The sequence below is a fragment of the Myxocyprinus asiaticus genome, chromosome 42, assembly GCF_019703515.2.
Source record: "Myxocyprinus asiaticus isolate MX2 ecotype Aquarium Trade chromosome 42, UBuf_Myxa_2, whole genome shotgun sequence".
In the NCBI taxonomy this organism is placed as follows: Eukaryota; Metazoa; Chordata; class Actinopteri; order Cypriniformes; family Catostomidae; genus Myxocyprinus; species Myxocyprinus asiaticus.
The window spans coordinates 8882715-8903850 of record NC_059385.1 but is presented as its reverse complement, the minus strand read 5'-3'; the positions used below and the strand labels follow the sequence as shown (position 1 = coordinate 8903850).

Sequence of the window (21136 nt, the reverse complement as noted above, 5' to 3'; positions counted from 1 at the left end):
AACCTAATGTATTTAGGTTGATTCAGGAAAGTTAAATAATATTTTTGACTTGAATCAAACCAGTTAATTTAGTTTTTACTCATGAAGCGAATTTTTTTTAGGTTAACAATTTTTTTCCGTGTTTGTGCAACACTTAAAATTTAATTGTCATACCATCCTCTTCAAGTGTGTAGATTCTTGATGTGCAGTATCTTAGTATGTCAGTAAAAGGTTCAGAGCTATTTTTGTTTTATCCTTAGACACCAGGTGCATGAAAAAGAAGAATTTAAAGCGCTGAAAACCCTCAATATCTTTTATCAGGCTGGAACCTCAAAGAATGGAAACCCTGTGTTTTACTATGTGACTCGCAGGTAAGGCATCACGACACTTGATGGACTAGCACTAAATGACTGCTGAATGTCTGCAGCAAAAGAATTTGAAAAACACAAAAGTTCTTCTTGTCCAGAGTTTACCGTATTTCTAATACAAAAAATAACAAAATACAGGTCCATGGATTTACCTTTAAGTATGTTTATTATATTTTACAAGTCTGGCAATAATTTTAAAGAGCCTGACTGCCTGTTTCAAATTGGTTTAAAAACTTGAACTTTTCAGGGGAATTGAATGGCTTAATGGCAAATGGCTTACTTAAACTTACTTATAGACTCTAAATATTAAGGTGGGATAGGAGAAAGCTTTTTAATACCACAGAAATTACAACACTATGAAGCAAAAAGCTGTTTGCATCGTAAGCTCAGTAAAATCTACAAAGGTTTCATAGCATTTTCAGAAGAGTCTCTGGAGGAACCTCACACTCTCTGAAAAACCTTGCATGCCCATGATTGTCTATGCATAAAGCAGAGGGGGACCAAAAGGTTACCGGATTGCTGCTAGGTCACTGTATCATCTGTAGTAAGCTCAGGGGCATGAACATGGGCAAAAGCTTGAAACCGCCGTTCATGAAGGAAGAGGAGCCATTGCTGGAAAGGATGATAAAGTGATACTTGTTCTGTTCTGTGCTGTTGGTGGAGTTGGATGAAGCTGTGTTGTTCGTGTTCTGGATTGAGCTGTAGGTGAAATCGAGTGACAAGGTACTGTTCATTTTCTGAATTATGCTGTGGGTGTTATTGAAAAACGTGGTTCCACTCTTACAGCCATTTCTCTGATCTGAGAACAATACAAACTAAAATCACGTTAGTACAAGAGTTCTTCAGGTTTATATTTGTAGCTAGCTCAACAGGGGATGGGTCACGATGGTAAACTTTTTGTCCAATAATCATCTAGTTGATTAGTTAGGGTGATTAGGTTATTTAAATTTTTTCTTTTTATATATATATATATATATTTTATTTAAATAGATTTAGCAGTAGTGCTTGAATTAATGTGCTGTAAGCATGCTAAGCAGTTTGCATAGGAAACCCTATTGGAAAGCTCCTTTAACTTAATTCCTTTTAAAGCACCACAGCTACAGTCTTAGGGGCTGTTCAGTCTGAATGTGCTCTTCAGCTAAAAACAGCAAGATGTGCCGCAGTGGTCAAGAACGCCCATTCCAGTGCATTTTTTGATCGAAAAACATTTGGTAAAGTGCAAAAACAGCCCATACACATTCAGACAAAAAGTGTCTCGAGACCCCTGCATTCTGTTCCATTCCGTTGCGCTCCGTCAAGCTGATTTTAAAAGCAAGAAGGCATTTTATGTGATTGTCCCCTTAGAAACGTGTCCAATAAGGGTCAGGTGTACAAACCAGCCTGATTTATTTAAGGCTTCCAACTAGTTGATTTTAAAAACGTACTGTAATTTTGCACACCCCTAAGCTGCGCAGAGGTATCTAAAACATGTATAATACAATCAACAAACTTTATTTTGAGAAGTTTGCATTAAACACCAACTCATAAAATTCTCTAGAACAGGGTTTTCCAACTTTTTTTTTTGTCCAGTAAACCCCTTCAAGTTAAGTTTAAAATTTCAAAAATCATTCCTTGGGTACTTACCTTCAGTGTTCCCAGTGACTGATGCTGTTTGTTTAACCTTTGTGAGTGGTGATGTCTCTTTAACATACTGATGCTTTTAATAATGACACCAGCATAAGAAGTCATATGAACGGGACTCTTTGGAAAAGGAGGATCAACAATGGAAAGATCATGCTGGAAAGATTGTCTTTTGCTTAACAAATACACTCACCAAACACTTTTAGGAACACTATGGTCCTAATAAAGTGCCCAACATGATCTGCTGTTGAAGACCATCCACCTAAAGGTTCGACGTGTTGTGCATTCTGAGATGCCATTCTGCTCACTGCAATTGTACAGAGGGGTTATCTGAGTTACCGTAGTCTTTCTGTCAGCTCGAACCAGTCTGGCCATTCTCCGTTGACCTCTCATATCAACAAGGCGTGTACGTCCGCAGAACTGCCGCTGACTGGATGTTTTTTGTTTTTGGCACAATTCTGAGTAAACTCTAGAGAATGTTGTGTGTGAAAATCCCAAGAGATCAGCAGTTACAGAAATACTCAAACCAACCCGTCTGGCGCCAAAAATAATGCCACGGTCGAAATCACTATCACCACATTTTTTCCCATTCTGACGGTTGATGTGAACATTAACTGAAGCTCCTGACCTGTATCTGCATGATTTTATGCATTGCACTGCTGCCACATGATTGGCTGAATAGATAATCGCATGATAAGTAGCTGTACAGGTGTTCCTAATAAAGTGCTCAGTGTGTGTATTTGATTTTGTTTTGCATGATTTAGCATAATACCATCTGAAGGACTGGCTTGAGTTTGAGTGTTTTTTAATGTTTATAATGCTCATTTTGCAGTGTAACTTGGTTGTCATAATGGTATCTAGTTACATTAGAGGTCCAAGCAGAGTTTTTAGAAAATTACTGTTGTTACTTAATTTTTTATATTTTTTAAATAGCTATAACTTTGTAACTGTGATGTGTAAAGTCATCAAACAGGTTAAAGCTCCACCATTAACAAAATAAAAAAATTGGGCCATGCTTTTTAGTTTGAAACTATAAACGGTTTATTTGTTATGTCTCAACTAACAGTTGAGATGTAAAAGATTTTCAAAGTAGAAGGCATTCAGAAGTACTCTGTTATAACACACTTGACCTCTCTTGACTCCTCATTTGGTAGCTGAGGCATTTTTCCTTTAAAATATTGTGAAATTGAAGTTAGCCGAATTACATTAACAGCTTTTGTTCACTTTATTTTATTTTTTAAATGTTTTATTAAAATCTTATGAAAGAAACAACAAAGACACATGCATTTAAATTAAGAGAATCATTTTTAAAGAAACATCAAATTTGCTTATCTGAAATGATGTGGCACCCTTGTCATGTAAACATATCAACCAGCTTATACTGTGAGACTATTCTTGTGTATTTATATTATTTATATCTTCATATGAGATGTTAATGGAAAATTTAAAATTTAGATTTCCAGGCCTGGAAAAGTCATAAAATAGAGTCATGAAAAAGTGATGGAAAAGTAATTGAAAATTCTAAAGTAAATTTGTAATTTTTCTTCTAGTTATGCTCCGCTCTAAAGTACATTATCAGATAGAAATTACTCATTTGTGAGTGCAGGCTCTATAAAATTATTATTATTTTTAAAATTCTTATCCAGTATTCACAAGCTACTGAAAAAGCCATTGAAATTCATTCATTCATTAAATGTGGGAACCCTGCTAATAACAGAATATGCAGAGAATAAGTTATCATTTTTAAGTGTCTTTGAAAATTTAGATGAAGCAGTTTTGAAGAAGGACCCCTTGACTTTGTTGGACCTCTCAGAGACCTTGCGTCATGGCCATTAGGAGGAGTGTACAGGACGTTGTTGTGTAGAACAAGCCGGACACTCGTTCTGAGCTTGTGTTTCTACCAAGGTTCTGATTGGCTCTCTTCACACTCCGGGTTCGGAGAGTGGTGGTCCTACGGGTGGTGGAGATCATGATCTCACTGGTGGTGAAAAAGTCTCCTGTCCTGACTGGGCCTTCTGTAGTTGTATGGATGTTTGGATAAGAAACCTTTGATGTTGAGGTAAAGAAGAGATTGGGCCTGAAAGATTCATGCTCATCTGGGCTATAGGAGGCCGTTTGGTCATCCCCAGTGTGATGTGTGTTTAGGAGTGATGTCTTGGACCAGAAGTGCGTGGTGAATGCTTGTATGGATGGATAGTTTGGCTCCTCGGTTCCAAAGACATATGGGAACAGTGTGTAGGTGCCAAAGTGCCAGCTCTTGGTACTGGTGAGGTGAGCTTCCCCACAGGTGTGCCAGGTGTGGCAGGGGCAGCCCAAAACTCGGGCAGAAGTATGCTTGGTCCACACCAACAGGTGGCTGATATTGGCCATTTCTTCGCAAGCCCAGGGGTTGTCTCCTAGAGTGATGAGCTTCAGACCTTGCAGATGCTCGAATGCTCCTTCACTGACAGTGGTGAAGCGATTTGCATGCAGGTAGAATTGCGTCAACCTGGGTAGCCGGATCAATGACCCCGGCAGAATCTGAGCCAGAGTGTTGTGGGATAGATCCACCACGTGCAGGTTTTGGGGCATGTTTGTGGGTACTGTCCAGAACTTGTTGTGACTGAGATTGAGAGCCTTCAGGTTGGGGAGCGTGTTGTTGATAAAAACCACACGCTCCAACTTATTGACAGACAGATCCAGAACTCTGAGGTTCCACTGGTACGCTGTGTCATCCTTGTTTAGTACACACAGACGGTTCCCCGAGACATTGATTTCCCACAACGCCCGAGGAAGTGAGGCTGGGAAGTGAAGTAGTCGGTTGTAGGAAATGTCCAGGATGCGCAGGTGTGTGAAGGAGCTTAAGTGGTGGTCCAGATCAGATAGCCGATTGTGGGTCAAGTTGAGGGACTGAATGTTTCTCTGCAGGCCCACTGGTAGGTGTCTGAGCCCCCTCCAGGAACAGTCAACCGTCCGATGGCTCTCACTACAGGAGCAAATAGTGGGACATTCTGTGTATACTTCTGTACAAATAAACTGCAGTAAGAGTAGGCTGGGCAGCACAGCAGACAAGTGCATCTTCAGGGTGTTCCTGTGGACAACAGCAAGACAGAAGTTTTTTTTATAAATGACGTGTCTCTAATACTATAACAAGACTGAACACAGTACATTTACACACTACATCAAACACTGAGATATGTGCATAGTGTCTTATGTGTGTTTAGATCAGTGTATTGGTGGCCTTTACAAACAGTACAACATTAGTGAGTGTGATCTTTAAGTCACACTGAAGTGCCTTGAAGAGCCCTGTTCGATTCTGTTCGATACTCTTTTGACGTATTTCCTACTGAAACAGGAATTGGGGGTGGTACATTTCGAACGACTCTTTCCATTTTTTAAAATAGGCAAATAAATGGTTTATAACAAAAACAGCAACATCCATTTTTGAAGTCATGGTGACTTTAAGTGTGTAATTACAGCGTGTCTGATAAAGTGAGTGACAACTGAGTCTGATTAGAATGAGGAAAGTGAGTCTGAACGTCGGGGAATCTGATGACTGAGGCTCTTATTTTAGTGGGTCTGAACTAGGGCTAAACTATTTGGACAAAATTCGAATTGCGATTATTTTTTAAAGAATATTGCGAATGCAATTTGAACTGCGATATGATAAACATAAATTAAAAAAGTGTGATTCTTTTAACTAAAATTAAACCATGATTTGCCCATGCTTTACTGCCGACCGGAAACACTGTTCTTACACAATAGGGTTTTTACACTTGAGTTCTCTTAAAAAGAACCAAACTAAATAAATAAATAAAACAGTGAAACACTGAGGGAGAAAAACATCACAATCACATTGCATCTGTCCGATGTGTACAGCATACCGAACCGAACTCCGAGCACGTCTGTTACTCAGGGCATCAGATAGATATAATTTGTGTGTATCGAGCACAGATCCGCTCTGAAACCACTGAAAAAACATGTGTAATACACTGACACCGTTTACATGTGTTCAAGAAAGCAAAACACATTACAGATAAAACAGCAGCGCACCTAACCAGAGCACAGTGGACAGCGTGTTCAGACTATTTATTTATTTAAATAAATCACAACTCTCCTGGTTTGATAATCGCACAGGCTCATATTTTTATTTCAATGAATCGTTCAGCCCTAGTCTGAACTTTAGCAAATCTGATTAAAATGACAACACAGTCCCATTAATAATGATGAAAGTGAGTCTGATGACAGAAGATCTGATTAGTAAGCGATGACAATTAGTCTGAACTTCAGCAAATCTAATTATTGAATGTGAGTTAAGTCTGATTATAATGATTATGATAGTAAGTATGAACCTTACTGTGACTGACAGTGACAATAGTGATGGTTATAGTGATGATGACACCTACTCTGATTATGGTAGGTAATTGCAGTGTGCCTGATTTTTTTTTAATGTAAGTATTTGGATGCTGTGCACTTGAAATTTGTCACTTTTGTTCTGCTTCTTGTTGGCCATTGTGAGATCTGTCAAAGTAGCAGTATAAATTCTGAGTTTCACAATCAGTATTACACACGCGTGCTTAAGTCGAGATGTGGAAGCTCTTCATGCAGTATCTCTGCAGATCTGACTGCACCTCGTTCTGCAGGCGTTATTCTCCAAGCATGTACTTAGAAAAAAAAAAAAACACACTTGTATAAATGTTTTGCTATATAATATGCTTGATGTGTGTTATGCCACAGAACAGGAAGATAGATCTATGTGAGTGTTTGTGATCTTTTCTTAGGTAAGCCATTTTGCATTGTGAGTAACTTACCTTTTCCTTGGCGTGACTCTGAGCTCCTTTTTTTCTGGTCTCTTTCTGTCGTTTAATTTCTCCACATTTCTCACCTCTTTCTTTCTCTTTAGTCTGCAGATCAGTGCAGTTCTGACCTGGTTTTTCTGTGGTCGTTCTGTTTCCTGGCTCTTACTGCAGTAAAATCCAGATCCCGTCTCTCTCTGTGCAGGTCCCTCTCTGGGATCACTCTGGTAGTGGAGGCGAGAGGGGGTGTGTAGTAGAGGAAATTCTGCTCTGGTACAGAAAGAGAGAGAGAGGAAGTGCTGACTCTTTTGTTTCCTCTTTAGTATTCCCTCATTCAGCATCCATTTCCTCTGCTTTGTCCCCTCGTTTTTTTCTTTCTCTCTTTCTTTCTTTCTTTTATTTTTGCTCCAGGATAAACTCTTCTGAACTTAAATATTAAAAAATATAAAAAATCTGTCATAATTTATTCAACCTCGTATTGTTCCTAACCCATTTGACTTTCTTCCGTGGAAAAGGAGATGTTAGACAGAATAACAGCCTCAGTCACCATTCACTGTCTTTATATGGCAAAAAGATGCAATGAAAGGGAATGATGACTGAGACTAAAAGTGTAAATGCTGTGGCATCAGCCCGCTAAAGTAGCATTGGTGTAAAATGGGTTGGAACTATCTGTTTGTCGACCAATGGAAGACTGGTTGTGTTCAGAAATCCTGTTTGAAAACGCTCATTATTTTTGGAATTCTGTTTGTTAACACTAGTGCAGAAATTACACACTTCAGCTTTAAGTGGAGTAAAATACTTAGCACGCTTTTTTGGTTAATTGTTTTGAAGGTACCTCACCAAGTTCCTCACCACGTCAATGTTCTTGCCTGGCAGGTGTGTATGTGTGTGTTCTGAACAAAAGAGTGCTGGTGCAGAACTCAGAAAACCTTTTCTCTGCCATTCTCCAACTCCCTCTTTTTCTCTCCCTGTTTCTTTCTCAATTGCTTCATTCTTTGAGAGCCTGCTAATGCTGCCCAGTAGTGTCACATCCTCTGCCTACTAATGTGGCTTTGCTCTGTGTTTGTGTCAGTAGAGGATTTTTGTGTTTGCATTGTCAAACAGGTCAGCTCAATCCATTTGCACTCGGCTCTTATTTTACATGTGCTGTCCAGTTTATCCCTTAGTTTATTCATTTGTTCATCTTACACCACACAAACACAGACCCCTAAACCATTCCAACTGATTCTGTGCCATCTGCTCTAGTTCTAGTTTTTGAAGGTTCCTTTTGAAGGTTTGTTAACCAGGCACTTACAAACAAGAATATAAAGTCAGCCATACGCCTTGTGTAGAAAACAATTTACTTGTGCATGACTTGGGGGCCGTTCACACCAAACACATATTTGCATCCATCTATGCTGTCTTTAAACAGTTTTTCTATGTAAACATGTCCTAGATGGACGTTTTTGACCGTGCCACATCTTGCACAGGAACACTACATTTTTTAAGATGCCGTGTCAAGTTAATAAAATACTTACTTTTAAAAAGCACATCTTGAGACACCTAAGTTCTGTTCTATTTGCTGCGCTGCAACTAGCAGAACACGTTCGGTCTGAACAGCCCTTTACTGCCCTTTACACATAACGAAACCAACTTTTGTGGGAATTTTGACAACCAGAGTTTTTTGCTTGATTAATCAGAGTAGGCCTTTAATTACTCAAAATATAATTGAATTTTTACAAATGTAATAATCAAGCTATGTAAAAAGTATATAGTAGTGGCTTAACATCAATTAAGTACATCCATTGGATAGTTCTCTGGAGACAATGTAATATTAACAAGTCATGTTCATAAAGGTCATTGGAGACGTTCAGTGTTTGCATATGCAAGACATAATGATAATAATAATAATAAATGTAGCTGTAAGCAGCAATAATCGGGGCTAAGAACATGAATGGCAAACATTTGAGAAAATAGCATTTTTGTGAAGATTTTAGGCAAACTGCTCGAAAAGCAATGACTAGAATCACTTGTAATATAATATACATTGTTCTTGGTATCAGCCAAGGAGTCTATCAATGACAGTAGACTAAAATGATCAAAAGTTATTAGCATTTTTAGAAACATTATAATTTGATTACAAAACAAGTCTTGATGAAGCATGAAAATCTTATCGTATTTAAATTATTTTATCAAAATACACACTTGGATAGATGTGAACTCTGTTTTTTCCATTTCATAATAAAATTGATAAAACATTTAAATACAGTAAATTAAAATTGAAATAAATTCCTTACAAAATGTTGCAAATGTTTTCTTCTTTAGTTGTCATATGCACAATCAGACAGTAAGTATACTGAAAAGCTAGTTTAGCCTGTTAACTGGCACCATCCCATATATGGGACGTTTTTCTGCTTTTTTAGCATTTTTTTAATGTTTATTGGACTATATTACCTTCATATCCGACTTTAATCTTAACAAACCTTATATCGTTTGAAAGCTACAAGTCTGTAACTTCGAAATATGCCCACTGTTTTGCGATCTGAATGACGTCATTACAGTAATGTTCTAAAAGAGTGGATTTTAAAACATGCAACATGTGAGCGGTATTACATATCTTTTATATCTTCTGGTTTTGATCCAGTTGGATGATGGCAGGAAATTCAAGCATACAATCCATGGTAAATGTCCACGATTGAAAGTAGACTCGACCATTTTATACAAAACAGCGAAAATTTAGGAAAAAAATGACTGATTATCCTTTGCTTGTGTCATCATGTAAATTAAAATGTCTTTTATCAATAAAATATTGATTATAAACTTATTTTATCAATCAGCATCGAGGTCTTGAGGTCTCCGCTATTCTGGTGAGAGTTCTGCGTTGTTTGAGTCCACCCAAGAGTCTCTCTGTGATTCACAGGCGGAGCAGTCAATCAAACCAGATCAAAGGCTCCATGGCCTAGCCAAAATGTGCATTGGCTGTTTCAGTGAATAGATCCAGCCAATAGATCGCTAGTCAAGATTTGTCATGTATCCATTGGTATGATGTTTCTATGGTTACAGGGGTTGGCCTTGCTCATCCCAGAACAGTGACGTCATCCAAGTGTTTGTTTGGAAGCTTTCTTCTGTTTCTAATGACTGATTTTGAGCCAAAATCTAACATTTTAGCTGCTTCTTTCAATGGATCTATGCTAAAACACTACAATCTAGCTAGATTTGAGTACTTTGGAATAAGTTCCACACAGTTTCTAGGAGAAATAAATGCCAAACCTGCAGGAATGCATATTCTGTGTTTGGACTCATAGCAGCTATAAGGCTAAAGCTAAATGCACAGGCACTGATCAGCGTGAATGAATGGGCTCTTTGGATCATTTATTGTTTTATTTGGTGGTGTAAACAAACTGTTATATAATTTATGGCAGAAAAATATGATATGTTTGTTAGAAATGTGAATAATTACTGGCTTCCTCTGCTAACAATACTTACACTGTATGCATTATAAATATAATTATAATAATTATAATCTGTAATAAATTTTACAAAATGTTTTGCAATATAATGGTGTGTCCTCATATGTGGTTTGGGTGGTGTTTCTGAAATTAGTTTTTAAAAGAAATTCTGAAATTAGTTTTATTCACTCTTTCACCAATGGAGTTCTGATTTCATCCTGTGGCCACTTTTGGTACTGCGCCTAGTAAATGTTTGATAAATATGGTATTCTATCATTTTTTTACTTGAAATTTGGGACACAAATTGGTTTGGTGTATGGCTTTCATTTTCTGTAATTTTTTTGGGTGCCACATATATTTTTAATAAATGAAATAAAAGTTTAGTGCATTGTATTTTCATTTCAATAAACTAAAACTTCCATAACTTAAATAACTGATTTCAAAAATAACTGTCTCCTTTAAAAAAGAGTCTATAATTAGGTCTATAGATCCAAGCATTTCAGAATGACAGGCATTTAAATATGAGTATGTCACTCTTGGAACAATGAAGCTTTGTTTTGTCATCTTGTGGCCACATTTGGTACTGCGTCTACAATAATTCTAAGAACTTTGGTGTTTTATAACTTATTTACTTGAAATTTGGGACACAACTTAGTTGGCTGTGATATAAAAAAAAAATTTGATCCTCAGAATCTCATATAATGTTTTCATGTTGTTGCTGGAGGCTAGTACTCTCATAAACATAACTATTTTTCTGTTTTCTCTTATGGGTGTTCCCCTCCACCATTTCAACTGAAGAGTGTGGATTGTATCTGCTGTTCTGTGAGACTGAATGATACATTCCCCACAGACGAGGGGGACCTGCCACCCACATGTTGTTCCTCCAGTGCCGGGCCTGCCATCTCTTCCATAATACCAGAATAAAGATTAATATTAACAGGAAAATTAGGCAACCAGCTATAAAGAGTAATTTGAAATCACTTCCACTGGTCTCCAGGTTGTGTTTATTCATGGCATTGGCTGGTTTGTGCGTAGTGATTGTTTGGGGAAAAACTAATATCTTGGGATTTCTTCTGTCTGAAACGGTTTGAGTTTTTGACATATGATGACTAGTTGTAGCTTTGAGAGTCATACTCTGTTTATGTCCCATTATGGTTTGAGTTGATTTGTCCATGTCACTTTCCAGATAATTACTGCTACGAGGTTCCTTTGACATAATACCTGCAGCATATCCTTGATTTGCCTGCTCTGATCGAGGGCCTGCTGTTTCAGTGGGATTGAAATTGGACCACTTAGTTGAAATCGAAGATAGAATTTTCTGTGCTCTTGATGATGGCAGAAATCCCTGTCTCAAGACTGATGTTGTAGGGAAGGATTTTTCTGAAGGTTTTGGACTTGGTGCGGCATTAGGCATTGTGATCTTGTCCGTGATGGCTGGAACCGTTTGGGACGATTGCAGTCCATTTGTGGAAGCTTGAGTTGACGTGCCCTCCACTAACTGGTAACTTGTATGGAACACCGTCATTCTGCCTGTAGACCTGTTTGTTTGGATGATAGGGATTGAATAAGTGCTTGTGGTCTTCTGTGTCTGTGTATGTGTTTTTTGACTTACTGGGCTGTATTTGGTTAGTAATCCTATCTTTGGTAGAGCTGTAAACCTTGAACTATGATATGTTCTGGCTGGCGCAACAGATGTCACAGAAGTGTCACCTGGTCTATTTGAGTCAAATGTAGGATCCTCATTCAAGGTTCTATGTGTTGATATGGAAGCTGTTTTACTGCTTACTGATGGATCATTTGTTAATATGCGAGTTTTCATTGTCATGAATGGTTCTATCAAACTGGCAGTTGAAGATTTTGCTGTATTGATCCGTGTGTTTATTTCAGTATGTGAATGTTTAGGCTCTGTTGTCGGTGTGGGTTTTTGGTGTTCTGCCTCTGATGTGGGTTCAAAAGCAATGGCTTCTGAAATGGGGCTCTCAGCTATTGGCAAAAGTGTAGTGGGGTCTTTAGTTTGCCGTTCCATTACGAGTCGAGTGTGTTTTATATCATGCCAAGTTACAGAAGGTATGTGTGATTTGGGATCTTGCATTTCTAGCTTGAGTGTTGATGGAATCAAGGTGGATTGTTCGGTTCTTGCAAGCAGAGCATGTTTTGAAACTCCCTGAATCATCACTGGCTTAACCAATGTGGTTTTTGAATGTACATGCTTTATTGTTTGTGGAAATAAAGTTGGTTCCATATTGTGTGGGTCTATTGCAGTCTGAAGGGAAGTACCCTGTGGAAATCTCTGTTTTGTGGCCAGTTTTGAGGAAGAGACTGGGATGGACATGACTGAGGTGGGTTCTAGAATGTTTTTCTTGGCTGTTGATATAAATGGAGTAGATCCTGGGGTGAACTGTTCATTGATTTTTCTGAGTTCTGGAATTTTCTGCTTGCGGGTCTGGAAGTGTTGGGTTGATTGGTCGAGTAATCGTGGTGCTCCTGATCGAGTGGGGAAAGACACCAAAGATTTGAATGTAGAAGTTGTATCAGTGGAACCAGTGCTTTGTTCATGTGTGGTTGCTAAAGAGGGTTCCTCTGCTGCTTTGGAGGGGATTTCAATAGGAATTGATGCAAATGTAGTGGAATCAGGGATGTAATGCTCTGTAACTTGAATAGATTCTGGAACTTCCTGTTTGTTGGTCTGGAAGTGTATAATTGGTTGTTCGAATAGTTGTTGGTCTCCTGACTGAGTTGTTTTCTGTGACTCTGGTGATGATAGATCAATGGGGAAAGATGTCAGAAGCATCAAGTCATTTGTTCCAATCATACCAATGAGGCCATAACTCTGATCCTGTGTGGTAGCTGTTGAAGGTTCCTCTACTGCTTTAAAGGTGATCGCCATGTTGTTCAGGGGAGCTTCTGTGGTGTCTAGGAGTGATTGAGTGGTGCCAGTGAAAGTATAGATGGACTTCACATTAGAGAGCAGAGCAGCTGAGGTTGGAGTTGCTCTCAATTTGTTCTGTGTGCTTGTGGAATTGGTCTGCTGATGTCTGATCGGCGTAATCTCTAATTCTTGAGGCGTTGTTGACTGTGTCATTCCCGTTGTGTTTGAAGTTGTTTGATCATTCTGTCCATTTGTATTTGTGATTGGCCCTTCGGATGTCACAAATTCCAGTTTGTCTGGTCCGAGTGTTGATGTTATGCTGATACTGGCATTGTCAAAATCTTGGTCCAGAAGTCTGCATAAAGCATAGACTGCAAAGGTTTTTTCCAGTAAGAGTCCTGCATTTGCAAAGTTCCTGTTCTGTCTTCTCACTCGTGATCTTTTCACACCATCTCCACCCTTCCACTTGGTGGGGTCAGAGCTTGTGGTTGAAGAGATGCTTGACAGCAAACAAATGAACAAACAAGGTCTGAGCAGCTCCATGTTTAGTATTTGATTTTTTTTTTTTATCTCTGTAGAGAAAGATAAACAGCCCTAAGATGTAAACATGTACTGTAGATATACAGTTTGATAGGGCTGATATTTCACATATAATATTGAAGGGTGTTGTGGCGCTAAACATCAGAACTTTCTATAAAAGCATCTGCTAAATTAATACTTAGTAATTACTTTGTCCATTCACATAAAACCGCTCCAGTAACCACAGTTATAGACTACGCATAGTAGTCTTATCATCAGATACTGTATATTGTTCAATCATATTTATTTAAAAATAATTTTAAATATATAATTACATTTATATATAAATGTACAAATATAATTCAATATATTACATTTTTCTTAAATTAAAAATGTATAATAGATTAGTATTACTGAACTTTTGTAACTTCTTTATCAATGTTGAAAATACTACAGTAAAGCGCCTTAAATTTACAAATGTTTCTTGTCCGAAAGTTACACCTAGACATTATTTTGAGTTTATTCGACAATGTGTATCTTACCACAGTAATACTCACTGGCATAAAGACCAGAATCATAGTATCAGAGGAGATAGTCCATTCATGAGCTCCCTTGAAATGTTTGCTGCTTGTATAACAGGCTGAGAATATATTGTGCTTGATCATGTGACTCAGTTGAAGTGTTAGTTATAAGCTAGACTGTTAGGTGTGGCTGTAAAATGTGTGAAAAGACTATTGGTTTATTATAAAGGTGTTTTAAGAAACACCAAGCCTGTTAGTTCCAAGGTTTGAAATGAAGACTAAAAAGACTACGACTTAAGACACCATAAAAAATTTATTCTCAAAAAATTAAAACAAAAAACTGAACAAAATACAGACTGATTTAAAATACAGAAGACAGCATAAATGCGCAATTTTGGCTCCAGAAACATGGTCATACAGACAATTGACCCTTCTTTAAGCTCCTCCCCCCTTGGTTACGGTTGCTCGCTCTGACAAGCTCTGCAGAACTCCCCATAGGAATGAATAAGAGATTGCTGTGAACGACACGTTTTTTTTGCCAAATATTCTCATAAACGGAATGGATAATATATTTTACGCGGGCTGGTATGAATAGTGACATTTATAATTTGTTTTTCAGAAGTTTTTTGTAAAAGAAATTGTTAAATTACACAGTAATTTGATTTAAAACTGTGGAGACTATGAATAAAAATCAAGGCAAACGATTATTACAGTCACTTGAAAAGAGAAAAACTTAATTTAATAGCGATTACGCATCTAATAACATTAGCGTAAGTGAACAGAGCTGTTATAACATCTCATAACACTCATTTTGATACTGTGAACTGTTTATTTACTAACGCTTTTACTATGACTTTAATCAATACATAAATGTATTAACGTTCAGTTATTAGCTTTAATATACCTTGGAGTAAACGTAGTTGTCATTTCTGATGTTATATGTTCATTTGGGAATGAAGGCTGACAGTTTAATCCATAACATGTTCTTCTCCAGATTTATTTGAAAGATATTTTTTTTATTTTTTTTATTTTTTTAAGAAAGAGAAACACCGCATGTATCCCCTCTGGGTAACTCATGTCTTGTTTTTTTTATTTTGATAAAATCCCACTTAAAAGTACTCAAACACACAGTACTTCCAGAGACTTTCATTGGAAAATAGCAAACCTGTGTCAGAATAATGGCGGAAGGCTACAGTTGCTAAAACAGGATTGGTCAGAAGCGCTTTTAAGGCGGGGCTTAGCAAAGGGTCAATTGTCAAGCAGAAGATTGTTATCCACAATATTCTCAGTGAGTCCATTTGAATTTCGCTAGGTGGGTGGAATTTCCGGTTGGCTAGCGGAAGTGCGATTGGTTGGTGTTCTGTGTACAGCCGGTCTCTGCTTGCTTGCGTGTCATGCGGTTGGATTCTTGCTTTTTAAATGTTGTAAGATATCTTTAAAATTCCCCAGACAATGTGTGCAGTTAATGGTTATCCTATTAACCAAGCGAAACTAAAGTTTTATCTAAAACAGCAATGTTATGATCAGAATTCACTCGCAAAGCACAGTGCTCCAGTCCCAGATGCTGCTTCTTCCGTCGGCTGCCTACAGAAGGATTGACTTAAGAACATCTGTTTGAAAAGGCTTGGAATAATTTGTTTGTGTGCTCTTTTCACTATACTGGCAAGAAGTCAACAGCGGGGATTACTTATATTATCCACCGTTATGGTCAAGCTACGATAGATGTCCAGAAACGGAGCGCAATGAATTACATAAACTATAGCATTATAGCATTGCTAACAGATGTGTGTACATGTGCTGAAAGTTCATTAGACATTTTGAGAGTTTGTTCATTTCTATTCACCGTTGGCTTTTGTGAAGGCTTCACGTGTTTTGAAATGGCATTATTACTGTGTAAATAGGAACTGTTTTTCCTGAACTGCCTGTGAGTAGTGACGATGTTTTCAACTTTCAACTGTTTTCATGCTGTGATGCTAAATGGATAATTCTACAGTGGAAGACCATAATTATTAGATGAGACATGGGCAGTAGCGAGATGTTTTATCACATTTGAAATTAATTGTATTATGATTTTCCTCTTTCCTGCATTTTTCCTGCCTGCAATTCACTTTCTTTTGAGTGTCTTTGCAGAATGTGCATGTCTTCCCTTAAGGTGAAAAGGTGATTTGGAAAACAGTGTGGACATTAATTCAGTATCAGTATCAATTAAATATATTTGTACAGTGCTTTTAATAATTCATACTGTTTTATAGTTGCTTTACAGAGAACACTGAACTTTAGTGTACAGTGTTTATAATGTATGTCCAAATAAATATGTTTATTTGTATTGCATGTAGTTCTTTTTGTATGGTACAGTTTATTGTGTGGCTGCTAATACGTCGTTATTTCCTACACAAGAGCAATAAATTCAATTTATCAACAGGATCAGTTGTTCAGTCAACACTAAAACATTTAATGTAGGTTACAGCATTTAGATATGGAGATTATGTATGTAAACTAACAATTATAAAGCTAGATTGAGCTTACTACACATTCATCTCCCACAAAATATTTGTATTTTATCTGAAAAACGGCAGCATGACAGTATCATCTCTGAGTCCTGCAATACACGAGCATCCTGCTGTCTGGACCTCCCCTGTATCTGCAGTAAGTTAAAATAACCATAATTATCTACAGTTCTCAAAATATGTCCACCTTTACAGCTGTAAATGCGCTAATAGGCTACATAGTTTTCAGGTTAGTCTGCTCAGGTTCTTCCATTGATGGATAAAGACTCAACAAAATAACTAAAATGCTTCTATATTTGCGATATTTGGCCATCATCCTGAAATCCGTATTCATTAACGGATAGGTGAGGAAGAACAATATCGCCTCGCTATAATTCTGTGATCATTCGTTCTCAAGTTTCCATCATTTTTAATGCTGCGTTAGTCCATAACATAACGATTCAGGAATATTGTGGATAGCTCTTAATGAAGAAAAGCAATTTTGAAAGTGATGACCATTTTTTTTTTTTTTTCAGTATTTCCAGACATTTGGTCTTTATGTCGTTTTTCATGAAGTAAAACAGCAGTCTTTGAACCATATTCGTAGATTAGAAACCATTTCACGTCATTTTCAGAAGAATTGCAAAGCCTTAACAGTTAAAGAGAGAGTTCACACAAAAATAATTGTCATTATTTACTCACCCTCATGTTGTTCCAAACCCGTGGAACACAAAAAGGAGATGCCAGGCATAATGACAACTTCAGCCACTATTCACTTTCAATGTACAGAAGAAAAAAAAAATGCAATAAAAGTGAATGGTGACTGGGACTAACATACTGCCTAATATCTCTTTTAATCTTCTACATATGATAGAAAGTCATTTTTTTTTTTTTTTTTTACAACACGGAGGTGAGTTAATAATTTTTTAATGAACTATACCTTTAAATAAAGCAGGTATAGATTTAAATGCCACCAGTGGATGCTGTGTGACACCAGTTCGCTCAACTGTGGTACTGATTACACCACTGCGTCCTTGCTCTCTGGTGCTCCTGTGTCAAGTTCTTTCATCTTGACTCCAGTGCTGTTCTCCTGGTTGACATCACCGTTTGGGCCATCTGTAGATGACTCTGCATTGGGGTGCTCGGTTTCTCCTTCATCCTCAGCCTTGTCCTCCAGAACGCTCTCCTCATCCTCTCTCCACTCCTCTTGTGCTGTGGTGACCTCTGATAGCATGACGCAGGTCTCAGTTGGCTTCCTGTGTGCATGGTCTTTGTCCTTGAATGGCGATTCGCTCCACTCTCTGAAGGCACGCATGTCTGCATTGTCATGATGAGGCTTGAGCCTGGAGATGATTCCTCTCAGGTGACAAACCTGGCAGGCACACATCAGTGTGGTCAGCAGCAGTGCAAAGCAGGCCACTGTTAGAGCAGCCAGAACCAGTTCCATTGTTTCCTTGTTTGGCAGAAAAAAAATACACTGTCCTTTCATGGGTTCAGTTGGGGCTGGTGTACAGTATGGTATTTGAATTGATGATTTTGCAGATCCTTGAGAATAGGTCTCTGGAGTTTTGTAGGATGTTGGTGTGGTAGAATTATTTTCATTTGCCATAGTTTGGGTTAAATTTGATATTTCGTCAGTGCCGTTTGGGTTAGCATGTGCCATTACCAAGAGTAAGGCAAAGCACATGAAACAAACCATTCTGGGAGTTGTCATGGTTCTGCAAGACAGAGAAAGAGAGAGAGTAAAAGTTTTGGTTCTATTTATTTTGTTAATGGAATGTTCTGGGTTCAATACAAGTTAAGCTCAATTGGTAGCATTTGTAACATAATATTGATTACCACAAAAATGTATTTAGACGTGTCCATCCTTCTCTTAAAAAAAAAAAAAAAAAAAAAAAAAGGCAAAAATCTGGGTTACAGTGAGGCAGTTACAATTGAAATGAAATGTCATTGTCAAAAAAACTAAAACGACTGTATAAATGACAATTTTATCAACTTTACTGCTCAAATAATACTTTTTTAAAAAAAAATTTTTTTATTGATTCATATATATACACAACAAAGTAAAACCCAACACATATACAACGAATCACCATTTAACATTCAACCCCCACTAATTTCCCTCCCCATTCACCAACCCCACCCTGACCCCCAACGAACACCCCTGTGGTCACATATAATAACACTCACACACAAAAAAAAAACAGAAAGCAAAAAAGAAAATATAATAAACATACATAATTAAACTAAACTTCACTCTCCACATCCCCCAGTCCCCCAGAAACGCTAAATAACTGCCACATTGCTTAACAAACAAGTCCCAAAACCCCAGCCTTCTACTTGCCACCTCCTCAAAAGCTGCCACCCTCCCCATCACCACACACCACGATGAGGGCGCTCCATCGATCTTCCTAATACATGAGATTTAACAGTGCTTTTATCAAATTAAAAGCTTCACATATCTGCTTTGAAACCCTCCAAAAATTGGCCACAGTCACTTTCATTGTTCCCATTCACCTCCATTGTAAGTGCCTTACTGTAACCTCGATTTTTACTTTTTTTAAAGAAAAGGAGGAACGAGTTGAAATAAATTTTTGTGGTAATCAATATTATGCCACAAATGCTGTTGATTGAACTTAATTTGTGTTTATATTTTTTTTTAAGAGGAGGTTTGGAGGAGGCCCGCACATATCTTGCAGAAAAAATTTAAATCACTTCAACCAATTCAAAACTGGCAATTACCCATTCACTAATTCTTCCCCATGGAAAATCGTAGCGTGAACAAATGTGTGCATCTAGAACACATAAACTATTTAATGTCTCTGTATTCATTTAATTTTATATGCTGGAATAAAATATTTGTTTTTGCCCATAACCATTAATTCATCTGTTCTGTTCTTTTTCTTTGTAAAACAGATTATCAATGTGTTCATTTCCCCCTCATTTCACTCCCCATTGCAGATTAATTGACTCAAACTGGGCTAAATGTATTGTTTAAATCTACACCTATTTTCAGTCATTCTTGTTATATTGTGCGTCATTTATTAAAATAGATGAACTGAAATGGAATAGCTTGACCCTGGTAAATAAAATATTAAGTAAATAGTTTCTTACCTTTTCAGTGTGTTACTAGTTTGTTCTGAGATATTTTATCTGAAGAGGCTCGAATGACTTATGCGTGAGTGTGAGCACGCTCTAGAGCAGTTTTTGAGAAGTGATCATTTTACAGCTAAAGCTCCAGGTGCACACACGCACTCATTAACAAGCGATGAGGGTTTTTTTTTTTTTTTTCACTTCTGCTTGGGGTCTTATATTAGACATGCACATCAACCACTCCGTGACTAGAGTCAGCATGTGGCTTTTGTCACATTTATTTTGGCTAGTATAATATGAACTGACCTCATTAGACAGGGCTTCTTTTAGAATCATGATCCAAGGCGTATCAGCCATGTTGGTATTAGGGTGGGCGATTTGGCCTTGCATATGTTTTCAGTCAGTTTTGTTTTCTGGGCTCACTGAAGCAACCAGTTATTTGCTCAGAAACTGTAGCTGTTGAACTGCATAAAATACAAATGCTTCAATACTGCAGTTCAACATTCTGAAATGTTTTATCAGTGTAATAGTGACAGCAAAAAAAGAGCGTTGCTTATAAGCAGGACCATGTGTGTGTGTGCATATATACAGTTGTGCTCAAAAGTTTGCATACCCTTGGAGAATTGGTAATATATGTACCATTTTTAAAGAAAACATGAGTGAGCAGGCAAAACACATTTCTTTTATTTCTTATGGGATTCATATTCAACTGTAGGTTATAACAGAATGGCACAATCATAAAAAAAAAACAAGGCAACAAAGAAAAAAATGAAATGACCCCTGTTCAAAAGTCTGCATACCCTTAATTCTTAAAACTGTGTATTGCCCCCTTTAGCATCAATGACAGCGTGCAGTCTTTTGTAATAGTTGTCTATGAGGCCCCAGATTCTTGCAGGTGGTATAGCTGCCCATTCGTCTTGGCAAAATGCCTCCAGCTCATGCAAAGTCTTTGGTCATCTTGCATGAACCGCATGTTTGAGATCTCCCCAGAGTGGCTCGATGATATTAAGGTTAGGAGACTGTGATGGCCACTCCAGAACCTTCACCTTTTTCTGCTGTAACCACTGGAGAGTCAACTTGGCCTTGTGCTTAGGGTCATTGTCATGCTGGAAGAGCATCCCATGCGCAGCTTTCGTGCAGAAGAATGCAAATTGTCTGCCAGTATTTTCTGATAACATGCTGCATTCATCTTGCCATCAATTTTCATTTTCATCCAAGGGTATGCAACCTTTTGAGCACAACTGTGTGTGTGTGTGTGTGTGTGTGTGTGTGTGTGTGTGTATGTATGTATATATATATATATTCTGGACTCATTTTGGGGGGAAAATTGCTGTAACTCTGTGGATGTATACATACTAAAATGTGTTTAGTGGAGCTGAGAGTACTATAGTCTTAAGGTTTAAAGCATAATAAAATTATCCAAAATATTTAATAAAGAAACACGCAAGGGGCAGTGGGTGAATACTACTTTGTGAATA

General features: G+C 37.7%; 3 protein-coding genes across 7 annotated transcripts in view; 1 reads left to right on the top strand and 2 right to left on the bottom strand.

The window, feature by feature from the left end:
- nf1b (neurofibromin 1b) overlaps positions 1–21136 on the top strand; it is an 88296-nt gene that overhangs the window by 45893 nt on the left and 21267 nt on the right. For all 4 annotated transcript variants that reach the window (XM_051684782.1, XM_051684781.1, XM_051684780.1 and 1 more), the window contains one exon: positions 240–350. In XM_051684782.1, coding sequence (XP_051540742.1) covers positions 240–350 — 111 coding nt within the window. The remainder of the gene's footprint in view (positions 1–239; positions 351–21136) is intronic.
- On the bottom strand, positions 3104–10776 carry LOC127433127 (uncharacterized). The gene is made up of 2 exons (XM_051684796.1): positions 6758–10776; positions 3104–5037 (listed from the first exon to the last, which is right to left on the bottom strand). Exons 1-2 carry the CDS (start codon positions 7081–7083, stop codon positions 3777–3779), a joined length of 1587 nt encoding a protein of 528 aa, XP_051540756.1. The 5' UTR covers positions 7084–10776; the 3' UTR covers positions 3104–3776.
- Positions 10523–19833, bottom strand: LOC127433122 (mucin-3B-like). 2 transcript variants are annotated; one of them, XM_051684789.1, is made up of 3 exons: positions 19680–19833; positions 14116–18283; positions 10523–13611 (listed from the first exon to the last, which is right to left on the bottom strand). In XM_051684789.1, the coding sequence occupies exon 3, from the start codon at positions 13580–13582 to the stop codon at positions 10865–10867; it is 2718 nt and encodes a 905-aa protein (XP_051540749.1). In that variant the 5' UTR covers positions 13583–13611; positions 14116–18283; positions 19680–19833; the 3' UTR covers positions 10523–10864. The 2 variants fall into 2 exon arrangements, with proteins under 2 accessions (XP_051540749.1, XP_051540750.1); XM_051684790.1 differs by lacking the exon at positions 10523–13611 and having other exon boundaries at positions 14374–18283.

Coding starts and splice junctions, on each gene's coding strand:
- LOC127433127 (XM_051684796.1), bottom strand. CDS start 7,083: ATGCTGAATGAGGGAATACTAAAGAGGAAACAAAAGAGTCAGCACTTC. Junction 5,038..6,757: donor AGAGTCACGCCAAGGAAAAG/GTAAGTTACTCA, acceptor TGTTGTCCACAG/GAACACCCTGAAGATGCACT.
- LOC127433122 (XM_051684789.1), bottom strand. CDS start 13,582: ATGGAGCTGCTCAGACCTTGTTTGTTCATTTGTTTGCTGTCAAGCATC.